The following is a 14,232-nucleotide window of genomic DNA, read 5'->3' on the forward strand; positions in this document are numbered from 1 at the left end:
AACTCTAAACTCAACCCTTTTCCTATTTATTCATCTGTGTCGCAGCACTGTACAGACAAGGTTTATTAAGTCCTGGGCAAAAGCTAGCTAAGATAACCATCACTGGAACATCACCTATCTTTCGCTTGCCACGGCATTAGCTTCACGATCTTCAGTAATTTGCTTGGATGCAGCGTTCAAAAGAGAAAAAGATTGACACTCTGCAGGAGCAGGTCACCAGTTAATTACCACCCTCTAAATCGGGGCCAACGACCTTCAGTGATCAAGAGGCTTCTGTTGGCCACGACGTACATCAAGTTTGTCAGTATCCTCGTCTTACATGCAGCTAAGCCATAAGCCATCAAGATTCAAGAGTAGAACTGGAACGTCGAGGCATCCTGAATGATGCTCCTTAACCCGCCGATGGTGGACACCAGCATGAGCATCACCCCAACGACGATGCACCCCTGAACCCAAAAAAAGGCAGACGACACAACAACACAAGTCAAACAATTGACACAAAAAGAAAAACTTGGTCCGATTTGAAAACCTGAATTTTGTCAGTTTAGGCATCACGGAAAATATGTTACGTACCCAGTTGGCGAACCACGAGGCGCTGAACCTGGGAGGCTTCTTGATCCTCAGCCACAGGATGCAGGGGAGCTGTACTCAGCAGTAAAAATCCATCCACGGAAGATTATTATTAGCTCATACACAAATGCAGATTGAACTTGATGAGACGATCGGCGGGGCTTACGAAGAAGGACGTGGGCGTGAACCCGAAGCCGCCGAAGAAGCCGAGGAGGTCGCCGAAGAACGGGAACGTCACCGCCACGAACAGCGTGAATGCTGGAACCGAATGGTCGAGATTAGATCGATCGAGGCCATGGGTGAATAGGATCATTTTGATGGTGGATGCTTACCGACGTAGGTTGATCGAGCCACCAGACGGAGGAGCACCCCGCGAGGAACCCTGAACTTGTTGACCAGAATCGTTTCGATGCTCTCGAACACCGGCATGGCGTACACCTGCAAGCACGTAACGTACGTCCGTTAGTTCCAAAAAAATGTTTCGTCACTCCCACCGGCCGGGGCTCAGTTACGGAGTCAACGTCCCATGGTGCTAGCTGCTGCCTGGTGACGTACGCACAATTGGCACGGGGCGGCTACGGATATCTCAGTATTCTGCGTCATTCTTTCCGGAAACGTATTTCAACTTGGGTGGAAGGGCTTTTTCGATGATTCTTCTCTCATCACCTTTTCCCTTTTTACACGGGTCAATCCACGTTTTTTGCTTAACCAACGAGTCCAAGTACGTACCTGATAGCTGCCGACGACGTGGACGACCACCATCAAGTTAGCCGCGGCGACGAGCCAGGGCGGGCGCTCGAGGGCCACGAGCACGTTATCACTGACGTCCCTTCCAAACGTCCAGTACCCGACGAACGCCACGGGGAAGTAGCAGGCGGCGGTGACCAGGTACGCCGCCACGGTGCCCTTCCACATGGGCACCCTGGACGGCTTGGTCGCCGAGGACGGGATGGTCGCCTGCACTTCCAGCACCACGCCGTGCCCGGCGAACGCGAACGCCACCTGCCCCAGCGCGCTGCACACCCTGAACACTCCATCCGACGCAGTCCCAGCCTTATTATACGCGTAGCTCACCCCGGCCACGGGCCCCCTGGCGAGGCAGGCGGCCCAGGAGATGGTGGAGTAGCTGAGGGACATGGCGGCGGCGGCGAGCGAGATGGCGGTGATGGAGTTGAGGTCCCGGAGCTGGGAGAGGAGGAACTGGGACGAGCCGAAGATGCAGATCCAGTAGGAGCCGTGGAGCCGTGGCGAGCAGGACGGGCAGACGGACTCGAAGAACTTCTGGAGGCAGTTGCCGCCGGTGACCATGTACACCACGTCGCAGCCGACTTGGACGATCAGCTGCTGCGGCACCACCACCCACAGCCCCAGCCGTGGCCCCAGCGCGTGCACGCCCAGGTCCCGGTACCGGTCGAACCGCACCCCGGGCACGCACTCGTGCATCAGGATCAGCAGCCGCAGCGTGTACAGCGTCATCCCCCATGACACCACCAGCGCCACGATCCCTGGGCCCCTGAACACGCACAACGGTTCATCGAACACGACTCTCCTGATATGATATTGCTACTACTTGCATACAGGCTGAGAACCAGATATAAGACGGTCATAAAACTTGGTTAGTAAGTACCATCCTAAGTGAGCCATGGCGTACGGCAGGCTGAGCACGCCGGCGCCGACCATCGCCGTGACGTTGTGGAACGTCACGTACCACCATTTGGCGCGGCGTCCCGTGGCCTCGTTCTCGCCGTCGACCACCTGATCAAGAAATAAACACCAGATCATGCATAGCGAGAGTTCGTCAGATTATATATGTGATGTCTGATACTAGTGGAAGCAAAGTGACTGGCTTCAGTATCCAAATCACCAAGTGGGTAAGTACTCAATCCCAGACCTTGGGGAGTACCGATGAAGGGGACGCCATGGTCAGCAAAGGATCGAACGACGCACGTCCGTACCGCCGCCGGCTAGTTGTGACAGGACATATGCAAGTTGCAGCTGCAGAGGGGGGTATTTATACCAGTGCATACTGCATAGACAGTCAGTGGTCGGTTCTCCGTTCCACGTTAAACGTCGCAACTTTGTCGAGATAAACATGAAAATGCAATGCGTTTAGTGTATCTAAACAAGATTGGGACACTTTGATATACAGAACCGAGGAAGTACGTGGAAAGAGCTCCAGAATTTCAGTGCCTGCAACTTGCGATGCGGACACAAAGTTGAAACGCAGGTCGATCATTAGTCCCGTAAGAATGATTAGGTGCCCAAACAAAAGGAGCGGCGTCGGTTCACTCAGGAATAATCAAAACTTATCGCGGCTTCAGAAGAGGCGCAGAATACTCCTATGGAATCTCGGTGCCTCCAATTCAGGCCAAGTCGATTTATAAAATCCTTAAAGCGAATATTTGATTTCTTCTGCTACATAGGGGCGATGATGATTTGGTGTTCTGTCAGTGGATCATTTGGCCATATGGCGCACGAGAGACTTTTCTAGCTGCTTCACTTGAGTGAGAGACTGAGAGCATTCGCCGTCCAGATCCACGGGAATTCCGGTCGTGGGAATTTTCGGTAGTTAGTGCATGGCTAAGCTAATACTCGAGGTAGCTAAGTCGTACGATTCACGGATTTAGGTTAGGTACAAACACCTAAAGACGAGGCACGGCTGCAAGGCACTTGGATTGTTTAGGGGATCAAGTTCCCATGTCGCACATGCATGCAGATGCAGTGCAGAAGTGCACCATTCATATTGTTTAAGGAAAAAAAAAATCTCAGGTTCGGGTTCGTGAAAACACGAGCAACACACGAATTCTAGCAGTCGTCACAGTATATGGGCAATTTGCAACTGCAAAATGAATTTACCTACTGGTGCTGCTGCAGTACTGCTGAACAGAGAGGAGTACTTTTTTTTTGACATACAGAGGGCATCCCTCTGGCTTCATTAAAGGAAACCAATTGTCTTAATACAACAGTTTTGCAAACATAACATAAACCGAAAAGCCTGTGATCACAGATCTTCCGAAGCCAGCTCAAGCAGCAGTCTAAACACTACTCTGACCAAAGCAGACAACAGCCTCTTCAACACTTGTCATGCTTAACCACCAGTCAAGCGCATTGTCAGCGGTGCCCAACCTTGCGATCGACTGAAGGCTTCACTCGCCACTTGCCAAAACCGCCGAGAAGACAGATGCATCAGCTCCCCGGGTAGTCCTCTCTGTAAACCAGCCCATAGATCAATGCAAGAACAGATTGCAAACATTACAGCTACAGGATCATTAGGCCAGACATTCCTGAAACAAGCATTATTCCTTGTTTTCCAGATGGTCCAGAGCACAGCTGCAGTCCCAACTAACAAAATCCTCTTTTCCTTACAGCTAAAACGCAGCAACCAGTGATCAAACAAGTCCTGAAGAGCCAGGAACAGTCTGAAAACCCGTACTGCACTGGATAACACGCCAGATATAACGAGCTAAAGAACAGGAAAACAGGAGATGGTCTATGCTTTCCTGTCTAGCACAGAAGAGACAAGTACTCCCTCCCTTTCATAATTCTTGTCGAAATATTACATGTATCTAGATGTTTTTTAGGAATAGATACATCCATTTTTGACAAATTTAACACAAGAATTATGGAACGAAAGAAGTACCATTTTACCTCCCAAACCTGGCCTTAAGAACATCCCTAGTCAAAATGCTTCCTCTGCTCACCAACCAAAGAGAGAAGGAGTACATGACAACACGGTACGCAAACACGTACCCTTTGGAACCTTCATCGTGTGATTAAAATTGCATCTTACAGCCAGCAAAAGAGCTGGGCTTGTACTGTAGTATTAAGTGCAACAGTAGACGAAAATCAACACTGTCGACAGTACAGGCCCAGCAATGACCGGACATGTTAGGACGGCTGGGCTTATTTGGCCCAAGGGGCCCAAAGGCCGAAACACACCGGTCTTGCAGTACATTGGTATTGGTTCGTACGGAGGATAAACGAAGCAAATGAAACAAGGACCCCAATGAAACAATCGCACAACTTCTTTCGGGGATCCAGGCCTAAAAAAACGGCATTCTGAACGAAAAAAGAAGAAGCAAACCACAAGCGGCAGACAGTCTTTCCGCATGACACAGCGAAACAAGAAAAACGTTTCTAAAAGAAAAACACAAAAGAAGACAAACGGTGGTGGGCTGGTGGTAGCGTCGTGCGATGCATCATCATCGATTACGTTTTATTAACCCTCGATCATGAGCCGTAAAACTAGACCAGGAATAAAATACTTCTTTTTTTTTCCGGATGAAATAAAATACTTCGACATGCTGGTTTTCCATGACGACGAGGATAATCGACATCTTTTAAAGCTAGCTAACGGCGACCCGTTACCAGCCTACATGATTTGTTTATCATGGGGTAGAGTTCCCTTTTGGAAAAATGAAACCATTCGACGGAACGTTCCGTTCAAAAAAGTTTGACCGGGATTTGTTCTCGTATACCGAATTAACCGAGACGTTTTTTTGTTAGGTATGAAAATGTACACTCCTACAGTCCTACCGGAGTATGAAATTAGAAGAGCACACGAAGGAGATTGCAGGCAGGGGCGCGCGTTTGTGTAGCTGATTCATGGCCGGCGGGCTGTCAGCGTGATGCCTGGCTGATAAAAAAAAATTCTCTCCGATCCATAAAAAATGTCGGCCACTTAATTAGTACTAAGTTAGCAAGCGCCGACATTTTTTATGGATCGGAAGAAGCACTCCGCTGTTTGTCCACCCTTGAAACCTATAAAAACCGAGCAGACCACAAGGGCGTAACTGTTAATTACGGTTTGAGGTTGGTTTGCACCAAAGTAAATCGCTAATAACTGTCTATGAACAGCCCGATTACAAAAGGAGTAAATCAATTGAGTCGTTGGTGGATGAGTTGATTTGGTCTCTTGGACTTAGAATACGAGCGAGGAACAATTCCGGTGAAGCCTGGGTGAAAACACTGAAGGTGTTAGATAATTCCGGGGAATGTTCAAGGCCATTTCGTGTGAGCACACCTTATTTTTGTGCAACAACTCAGCCTAGGCGCTCTATCTAAGAAAACAATTTTGTTAGTTAGGGTATGTTAGGTTTTTTGTGTAATCTTGTGGTTATATAATGAGATAGGCCATTGATCATCGCTTTGGCAAATGTTCACATCACCAACCTGAAGGAGGGACACCACTCCATCCATTTTTTAAATTCTACTTGAACCGGAGAAGTTACTAGCATGATTTTCTATGTAAAAAAGAACCAAGCCACTTCATCCATTTTAAAATTTAAGACATATGTTTGATTTGAGACTATATGCACTCTTTGGTCATTTTTTTAAGTCCTCTTTGGAGCATAACAAAAAGCTATTCTAGCTTTTTTTTAGAGCAACAATCTGACTTTATTGATTCAAGAGACAAAGTACAACGATACACGAGCGAACACAAATAACAAAGATATTCAACAAAATTAAATGATTCATTGTAGTCATTGGAAATAACTTCTCCTGATTCATCCTTCGCATCTTGATGCTTCTCCACGTATTCGTTGACGGAATTGCAGAATATCATACTTGCACAAGCTGAACTATTCGCATAGGTTTTGAAAAGCCGCATGAACCGTCCATCTCAAACGGTGAGAACTTAAGATCATTGAACGCATGATGACCAGTGCCATACTCCTTGCAATACAAACTGTAAAACTGCTTCTCCGTCGATGCATCAGCAAGGAAAAGAACAAAAACACGAAAAGACGTGCCATGAGAACCACTGATTACATATCACAGGTTGCAACGCCTGCATCAGAACGATGAATGAGCCAAAATACCAATGTTCTAGACGACGGCTTTTTCATAGCCAAGACGTCACCGAGAAAACACACACAAACCTAACAAACAAACAAAAAAAAACCGTGATTCAACTCGTCTCCGGATCGGCGGTGAAAAAGCTATTCTAGCTATACGGCTCGTGTATGTCGGCGTCGGCAGCGACTGCAGGGGACGCAGGCAGCTACTAGCACGACCACAGCCCACAGGAAAGAAAACGAGGAGCAATTCCTTCCCTCCGAAGCGGGCGAAGAAAACGCCAATGGGCCGCGCGCCGGTCGTCACGCTGGCTAACAAAAGTCCAACGAACCACCAACCAAAACCCGAGGCCCCGAACGAACCGCCGCCGTCCTGCCCGTCTGTCCGCGCCGCCTGCGTCACACGCGCGTCACGTGACACCCCCCGCCACAGGGGCCCCGCGGCCTCGTCAGCGCCCCGTCCACACCCTCCAAAAGTCTTCAGTCGTCACGCGGGGTCCCACCGGACAGAAGCGCGGGGTCGCTTTGCAGCCTGTATACAGAGAAGAGAGCCTTTTCGCTCCCACCGGCCGCCAGGCCCGATCCAGTCCAACAACGCTAGCCTCCATCCACCCTGTCGCGGCGGTGGCCGAGCTTATCAGCACAGCTGGGCCCTCTGATCGTATTCACGACCCACAAAGTAGCCGCCCACGGTCACTGACATGTGGACAAGCCTGTCCGCCGCCCGGGTAAAAAACGCTCGGCTGCACCGCTGCACGGTGGGACCAGCGGCGACCGTGGACACGCGTCGGTGCGCCATTGGACAGAGCGGACCTGGGGGCGTTCCTTTTCTAGTCCGCCCCGGGCGCCGCCTCCTCTCCCCCCCTCTCCCTAGTTCGAAAGCCCCCAGCGCCACGAGACAAGCGGCGACGCAAGCAGCCAAGCATAGGTATCGCTCGCTTCGCCCGGCCGAGATTTCGGCCCTCAAATCTTGTTCTCCGTGTTAATTTTCTTCCCTTCCCTTTGTTGTTCGTTTAGATCTTCACTCGTAGGCCTCCTCACTCGCCCCGGATCTGTTGTGTTTGACGGGGATTTTCCCATCTAGTACTTGTTTTTTCTCCCTGTAATAAACCCGTTGTTTCGTACGAAATTGTGCTGTGCTTAGTTAGTGGTACTATCGTGGGATCGTTGCGATCTGTGTGCGGTTGGTTAGATGTGTTTTTCACTTTTCAGAACGCTCGGATCCCGTCAAAGCCTGCGTTTTGTGGGGAGGTCGTTTTATTCTGGTTTATGTTTGCTTATGGGAATTTGCCGTCTTTATTTTTCTCTCGTTTTGATTTAGCATAGCCGGATCCGAGGCTTTGTACTGTTAGTGGGAGATGTAGTTTCACTTGGATTCGCCCCGAGCAGATTACCACTTGAAAAATGTTCTTCGAAAGGTACTAGTGTACAGTACATAATTCAAAAACCAGTTCAGCCCTTTTCAGGAAACGGGGGAGAAATATTTGCTCAATTATGTGTACCTTTAGAAATTTAGTTTCTTAATTTGTTTCTTTATGTGTGGATCGCTGATTACCCAGTGTTGTATTGTATATTTGTAAATATCGATCTTCAGAGAAAAAGATTTGGGTCCAGCGATTAACTGATCGGTTGTTTTATGTATGATCTTGCAGATTTGACCATTTGAAAAGTTTCCAATTGTAAACTTTGAAGATGTCGGCACCTGCGGAGCTTTCCCGTGAGGAGAATGTGTACATGGCCAAGCTCGCTGAGCAGGCAGAGAGGTACGAGGAGATGGTCGAGTTCATGGAGAAGGTGGCCAAGACAGTTGACTCCGAGGAGCTCACCGTGGAGGAGCGCAACCTTCTCTCTGTTGCGTACAAGAATGTGATTGGCGCCCGCCGTGCCTCTTGGCGCATTATCTCCTCCATCGAACAGAAGGAGGAGAGCCGTGGCAACGAGGACCGGGTCACACTCATCAAGGACTACCGTGGCAAGATCGAGACTGAGCTTACCAAGATCTGCGATGGCATCCTCAAGCTGCTCGAAACCCATCTTGTCCCCTCTTCCACTGCCCCTGAGTCCAAGGTCTTCTACCTTAAGATGAAGGGTGACTACTACAGGTAATACTTTGGCCAGTAGAGAATCTTTTATTAATTATGGGATCGTGAATTTTAGATTTGCTGAATCAATTGTGATGAATAGGTATCTGGCAGAATTCAAGAGTGGGGCTGAGAGGAAGGATGCTGCTGAGAATACCATGGTGGCATACAAGGCTGCTCAGGTTGATCATTTTTTCTTCATATTTATCAATATCAGAAAATATGCTGCTGAAGAATCATTCTTCTCATTCCTATTTGAAGTTTATTTTGGAATTTTATTACAAGTTGCACTTCACTTTTTAAAGAAAGGTTTGGTTTGTGGTATAATTCTGCCAGGATATTGCTTTGGCTGAGCTGGCTCCAACTCATCCAATTAGGCTTGGACTGGCACTAAACTTCTCGGTCTTCTATTATGAGATCCTCAACTCCCCTGATCGTGCTTGCAATCTTGCAAAGCAGGTTAGTTTTTCTGCATCAGTTAGATGCTCTTTTTTATTGTGCCCTTCTGAATATGCAATATATGTGTTCTGAATGGATGAATCAATTTTATTATTTTATGAATGATACTTACATGTTTGATGTGGTGAACTGTTAATACGGAATACGGGTATTATTTGATCCAGATGGCATATTCATTTTCTTAGCTTTACATTCCCACCTTCCATGTTGGTTTAACCGCTCAAGATAAATGGGTGCAGTATACAACCCGAGAAAGAAAGCAATCTGATCTTCTGCTACTGGAATCGTTACTTATCACTAAGAACCCATTTGCGTAGCAGTTGTGAATTTGATACCCATCCTTGCTTTATGTTTGTGACCACTTTTGCTTGTGATCATGGGCAGAGCACGCTGCACTTTGGATTAGTTGATTTCTTTACTATTTGGCCATTGACTTGTGAAAGCAATGGATCTTCCATAACCTTTAGCAGTTGTTTGGGTGACAACAAAATCTTTGCGTTGTTCGTCAACTGTGACGCTGAGTGTGTCCACAAAAAGAAATGTGTGGCTGGTGTACCTAATCTCTGATTATTATTAATCATTATAAGTCTCCCTCTTATTATTGGTTGACAGTGTTTCTATGAGCTGTCGTGACTTTGAATCTGCACTTGACCTGTTCTCAGAATGCCTTTTACATTAGCCATCGAAGTGCATATATTACGGTATACTGGATAAAGAAAAAATTGGCCAACTGTTCATCACGAAGTGTTCTTGAAAGCACCCAAATTAATCTTCTCATCGCAGCAAAATTTGAGTATTTAGCAACATGTTTTTACATCCAACTTTTCATAGCTAATACCGTTTCAGTAAGTAATTCGATTGGTGCATTTGGGACTAAAGTCTCCAGTTATTTTTTAAAATTCTTTAAAAGCGTGCATCTTCCTTGAGACATAAGTATGTTGCAAGTTGGCATCATAATGATGTTCCTAGCTCACTTTTCAATTTACAGGCTTTTGATGAGGCCATCTCGGAGCTGGACACCCTGAGCGAGGAATCCTACAAGGACAGCACATTGATCATGCAACTCCTTCGTGACAACCTGACCCTGTGGACTTCCGACATCACGGTATCTTCCATTACCCCGACTCTTTTTCCGTTTTTTTCTAAATCCTCCTGATCCCTGAACAATCGGTACTGTCGTTTTTGTCTTCAGGAGGACACTGCGGAGGAGATCAGGGAGGCTCCGAAGGGTGACTCTGGTGATGGGCAGTAAAGCCAGTTTTACCTGCCCTGGGCTGGAAACTACTAGCTAGTGTTTGCTTACTGTCTAATGACGCTATGCACAGTCCGGGTCCTGGTTTCTTTGGTGCACTGTTGTTAGCCTTGGTATGGTTATCGTCCGCAAAATTCAGGGCTCCCCGTATGTGGTGTTGCTAGGGGAAAGTTGTCGCCGCTTGTATCAACAGACGGAGACGGGCTGGGGACGGGGATGGGGACGGGGATGGGAGCCCGTTTGCACTGTTGGTGGCAGTTCGTATTTTCGGTCTGCCTTTTTATTGCTGTTATTGTGATTGGTCTGGCGTCTATGTCTATCCTCTGCTTCTGTTCTTTTGTGGTATGTTCGTGAGGGCGCCAATCGATAGTTGCTCTGCTTCAGGCTGAATGCGAGACTGGGGTGTTTGCTCTGGATAAGACGGAATCTATGTAAAATTGGGTTGATTATTCGGTGGGTGGGAATGGGCAATCTTTGCTGGACCTAAAATTGCAAAACTGACCTGAAATGCTTCTCTCTTGCCTACTTCCGTAGTCCGGGCCGTGCTCATCCTGGTGGTGGCGGACGACGCTGGCCGCTCCCGTCCACTGTCCCAGCACGAGGCTCGCCACTGCCTCGCTCGGCCAGTAGGCCATTGAAGACGGCGAAAACTTGGTATACCTCCAGAAATTTCTTTGAACATGGAGAAGAAGAAAAACTGAGGAAAACCACGAAGTTCCTTTCTGAGAAAAGCCAACCAGAATTTGGATCGCTGCAGCTTGGATTTTCTTGGCCTCGCTAACAAAGCATCGGCAGAAAGGAAGTAACAAGGATAAAACAGAGTGGAGACCAAAACAAACTCGTCAGACTAGGCAAGGCGGATTAGCTAAACTCGCTAGTTTTGGGACGCAACTAGAGTAACAATGTAGCATTACTTCGCCCCGCGTCGGAGACAAGGGAGACCGCCAGACCGGTGGATCCGCCGGCGGACGGACACGCCCGGTGGCAAATAGGGTTTGTTTCCGTGGACTCTTAGGGTACATTTGTTAGAAGCATCGTGTTGATTTGTCAAACAACTCAGGAATGTTTAATTTTTTTTTTGTTTTGCTATTGAGAAGTTGCATGATTTTTAGATATGGATCAAGTCAACGTGTCCTTTGGATCCTAATCCAGCGAGAGCTGATTGGAAAAGCTGGATTATCATAATCCAATGACAAAAGCAGCCTTAGAAGAGATGATGCATGTGAGTTTCTTTTTTTTTTTGAGCAAGGATGTGAGTTTCGTATAAAGCTTAGCCTTCCACAGTGCCACATATCATTTCAATTTATCACACAAGTTGTACTATCCAAACTTTCACAAATATTTCTAGCATTCTTCCTTGCTATTGAGATATGTGTCGAATATGTGTACGAGTAGGGTTACAGTTGGACTTAGATTAGTGAAGGGTTAGGTGTTGGAGTCGAACACGTGTAACCCGGGTCTAATATATAAAGACACCGCGGGGTAGCCTAAAGAGACCATGACAACATAATAGCAATAGACTCGCAGGGGGAGCCGACGGCTTGTGCTGACGCCCAGGTGGCCGGTGTTGCGGTATTATGGGGGAGGAGCGCCTGTAGTCATGCCCCGGGGATGCAGTCTTCGGCCGAACCTCGTTAACAAATATCGTGCCTCGGTGTCATCCTTAATTGTGCATCTGCCGGATTTTGTAACAAGTGGTATCAAAGCCAGGTTGGAGGGGATGCGGGAGATCTTGTGGGAGGTGCGAGAATCATGCTCAACGGGTGCAGCGGAACGTCCAATGCGGTGCAACGTGGAGCATGGCGGCGATCGGATTTCCGATCGGTGGAGTCGGACACATCAGGCGGCCTGAACTGTTCGATGGGCTGCAGTTGGCAAGGATCGACCAGGCGTGGTGATTGGGCTGACACAGTGGCCGGAAAGACGTCGCGGATCGGACGACGGCTTCGGCTTGCGATCAGACCGGCAACCAGACGCAGGGGCGACCAGATTGATCGGAGCGGGATGCATCGTGGTATAGCGATGGATCGGGTGTAACACAGGGCGGCATGGTGGCACGGTGGACGAGTTGTGTCGACGATGCAGGTGTCCAGCATGCAACACGAGTTTGTGCATGTAATTTGCACAAGCATGCAACTTGGACAAAGTGCCGGCATCGGCAGACCGGAGTTATCTCAAGCAGATCGGCTGCGACGGTGGATTGGAAATATGAGCAAGGGCGTCGTGGGCGCGGCGCAGCACGCGAAGAATTGCAGGACGGACGGAACCACGTGAGGGTACGGGCGTACCGTACTGCTCATGCGCGTTCGGTTTCAATTTGGAATTGGAAAAGGAAGAGAAAAATAATTGCATGGCTTAGGTGCTGTCCTTGGCTAGAAGGAAGAAAGGAAGACCATGTTCTGGTCGGACTCCAAATGAAAAAGTGGCTAGGTGTGCAGGCGCGCGTGACGTTGCAGCGGGGGCAGAACGAAGGCAGAGGCACAGGAACGGAGCTTCGGTGCAGTGCTCTGCGCGGATTGCATAAGGAAAAGGAGCGATGCACACGCGTTGGACTTGGGTACGGCAGGCCGGGTTCACAGCAGGACTCATAAAGCTAATCCAGGGGACGTCCGATGAGGCAAAGCAAAGAAAACCACGGAAAGCTGCGGGTCAGAGATAACAAGAGATCAAGTTCTTCTGTGTTGGGGATCATATTTTTTCGAGCGCAGTGTTTTGCAAGAAGGAAAAGAGGTCATTGCATACGGAAGTGAAGGATCTTACGAGTTTCTCTGAAGAACAGGCTAGTGTGGTTTGTCAGGAGCTTTGGCAGGACGTTAGGTGCGTGCAGCGTGTCTTAAGGCGACGAGAGACGACGCGCGTATAAAGCCTAGAGTAGCCTGGAGCAAGTCGTGAGGATCGTGTGTCAACAAGGCGTCGAGCAATACACTTGGTGTTGGATGGCACGATGCAGGTGAAGCATGGTTACAGTCGGACAATTTCGGCTGGGGTCAGACGACAGTCTGGTGGATCTATAAAGATGTCGGTCGGAACAGAAGAGGATGATGAAATCGGCGACAACGACGTAGGAGCGTGAGGGTTGATGGTGTCCGAATTCTGTGACGTGACAACACATGGCGCAGTGAGGCCTGAGATGGTGTGGGTATGCTACCCAGTAGATCTTGGCCAAGATTGCGGATGCTCGACACGGTGATAGCGGCGAGGTGTGCAATAAATACGGGACACAGTAACAGACCAGGGTGTATGCGGTCAGACAGTGGTTTGACATGTGTGCAGGGGTGCTGAAGCAGTGTTGGCGAGTACCAGGTCAAATTGGTGACTGGGTCTATCGGGATGGCCTGAACGTTTGAAGTGATGGACAAGAGTCGACCATGGGGAATCTGAGAAAGTGTTTTAGGAAAGTCTGAATTGTCAAAAGCTTAGAGAGCACATGGCTGTATATTCTGTGATGTTCGATGCACATGGCAAAGTGCAGGTGACGGGATGCAGAAGGAGGCGGAGTGCTGTGGCTGTGGGACATGTAGAAGACTATCCGAAAAGGGTGAGACAACTGTGAATTTGACTCAAGGTGACTGAAGGGCGACGGCGAAATTCCTTCAAGTTTCACGAAGACAGTCAACGATTGCGAGGATGATGAGTTTAGGTAACTCTTATATGTGGCATCTAACATGTGAGTTGTTCACTTTCACATAGATCAAGGAAGAGACTATCAGGATGACGATACATGGTGTTGTCGAGTATGGTGACCTTATGATCGGTGTGTGATTGCGTTGAACAGATACTCCGGGAAGTTAGGAACACAAGGCGAGAGTTTGGATGAACTTATTTTTTGTGGAAGCATTGACTGTTGATGAAAAGGAAGGGACTATGGTTGCCGGTGGAGTCATGTGATGTCAAAAAAGTAGCAGTGAAGCACATGTTCAAGTCCAAGGTACACGGAGGTTCGTGCATGACGGCTTCAAGGTGGTGAGGGACATATTCGCCAAGGTGGAATTTGTTGAGATATGTGTCGAATATGTGTACGAGTAGGGTTATAGTTGGACTTAGATAGCGGAGGGTTAGGTGTTGGAGTCGA

General features: G+C 48.4%; 2 protein-coding genes across 2 annotated transcripts; one reads left to right on the forward strand and one right to left on the reverse strand.

Annotated features, from left to right (window-relative positions):
* LOC100823837 (lysine histidine transporter-like 6) lies at positions 1 to 2,671 on the reverse strand. The gene is made up of 7 exons (XM_003579862.4): positions 2,462 to 2,671; positions 2,198 to 2,325; positions 1,300 to 2,083; positions 903 to 1,008; positions 737 to 828; positions 574 to 642; positions 1 to 446 (listed from the first exon to the last, which is right to left on the reverse strand). Exons 1-7 carry the CDS (start codon positions 2,489 to 2,491, stop codon positions 348 to 350), a joined length of 1,308 nt encoding a protein of 435 aa, XP_003579910.1. The 5' UTR covers positions 2,492 to 2,671; the 3' UTR covers positions 1 to 347.
* A 4,476-nt stretch (positions 2,672 to 7,147) lies between these two features.
* On the forward strand, positions 7,148 to 10,543 carry LOC100824144 (14-3-3-like protein GF14-B). The gene is made up of 6 exons (XM_003579863.4): positions 7,148 to 7,296; positions 8,021 to 8,470; positions 8,553 to 8,631; positions 8,786 to 8,908; positions 9,897 to 10,013; positions 10,101 to 10,543. Exons 2-6 carry the CDS (start codon positions 8,061 to 8,063, stop codon positions 10,158 to 10,160), a joined length of 789 nt encoding a protein of 262 aa, XP_003579911.1. The 5' UTR covers positions 7,148 to 7,296; positions 8,021 to 8,060; the 3' UTR covers positions 10,161 to 10,543.
* The last annotated feature ends 3,689 nt before the right edge of the window (positions 10,544 to 14,232 follow it).

This window comes from Brachypodium distachyon, chromosome 5 (genome assembly GCF_000005505.3).
Source record: "Brachypodium distachyon strain Bd21 chromosome 5, Brachypodium_distachyon_v3.0, whole genome shotgun sequence".
NCBI lineage: Eukaryota > Viridiplantae > Streptophyta > Magnoliopsida > Poales > Poaceae > Brachypodium > Brachypodium distachyon.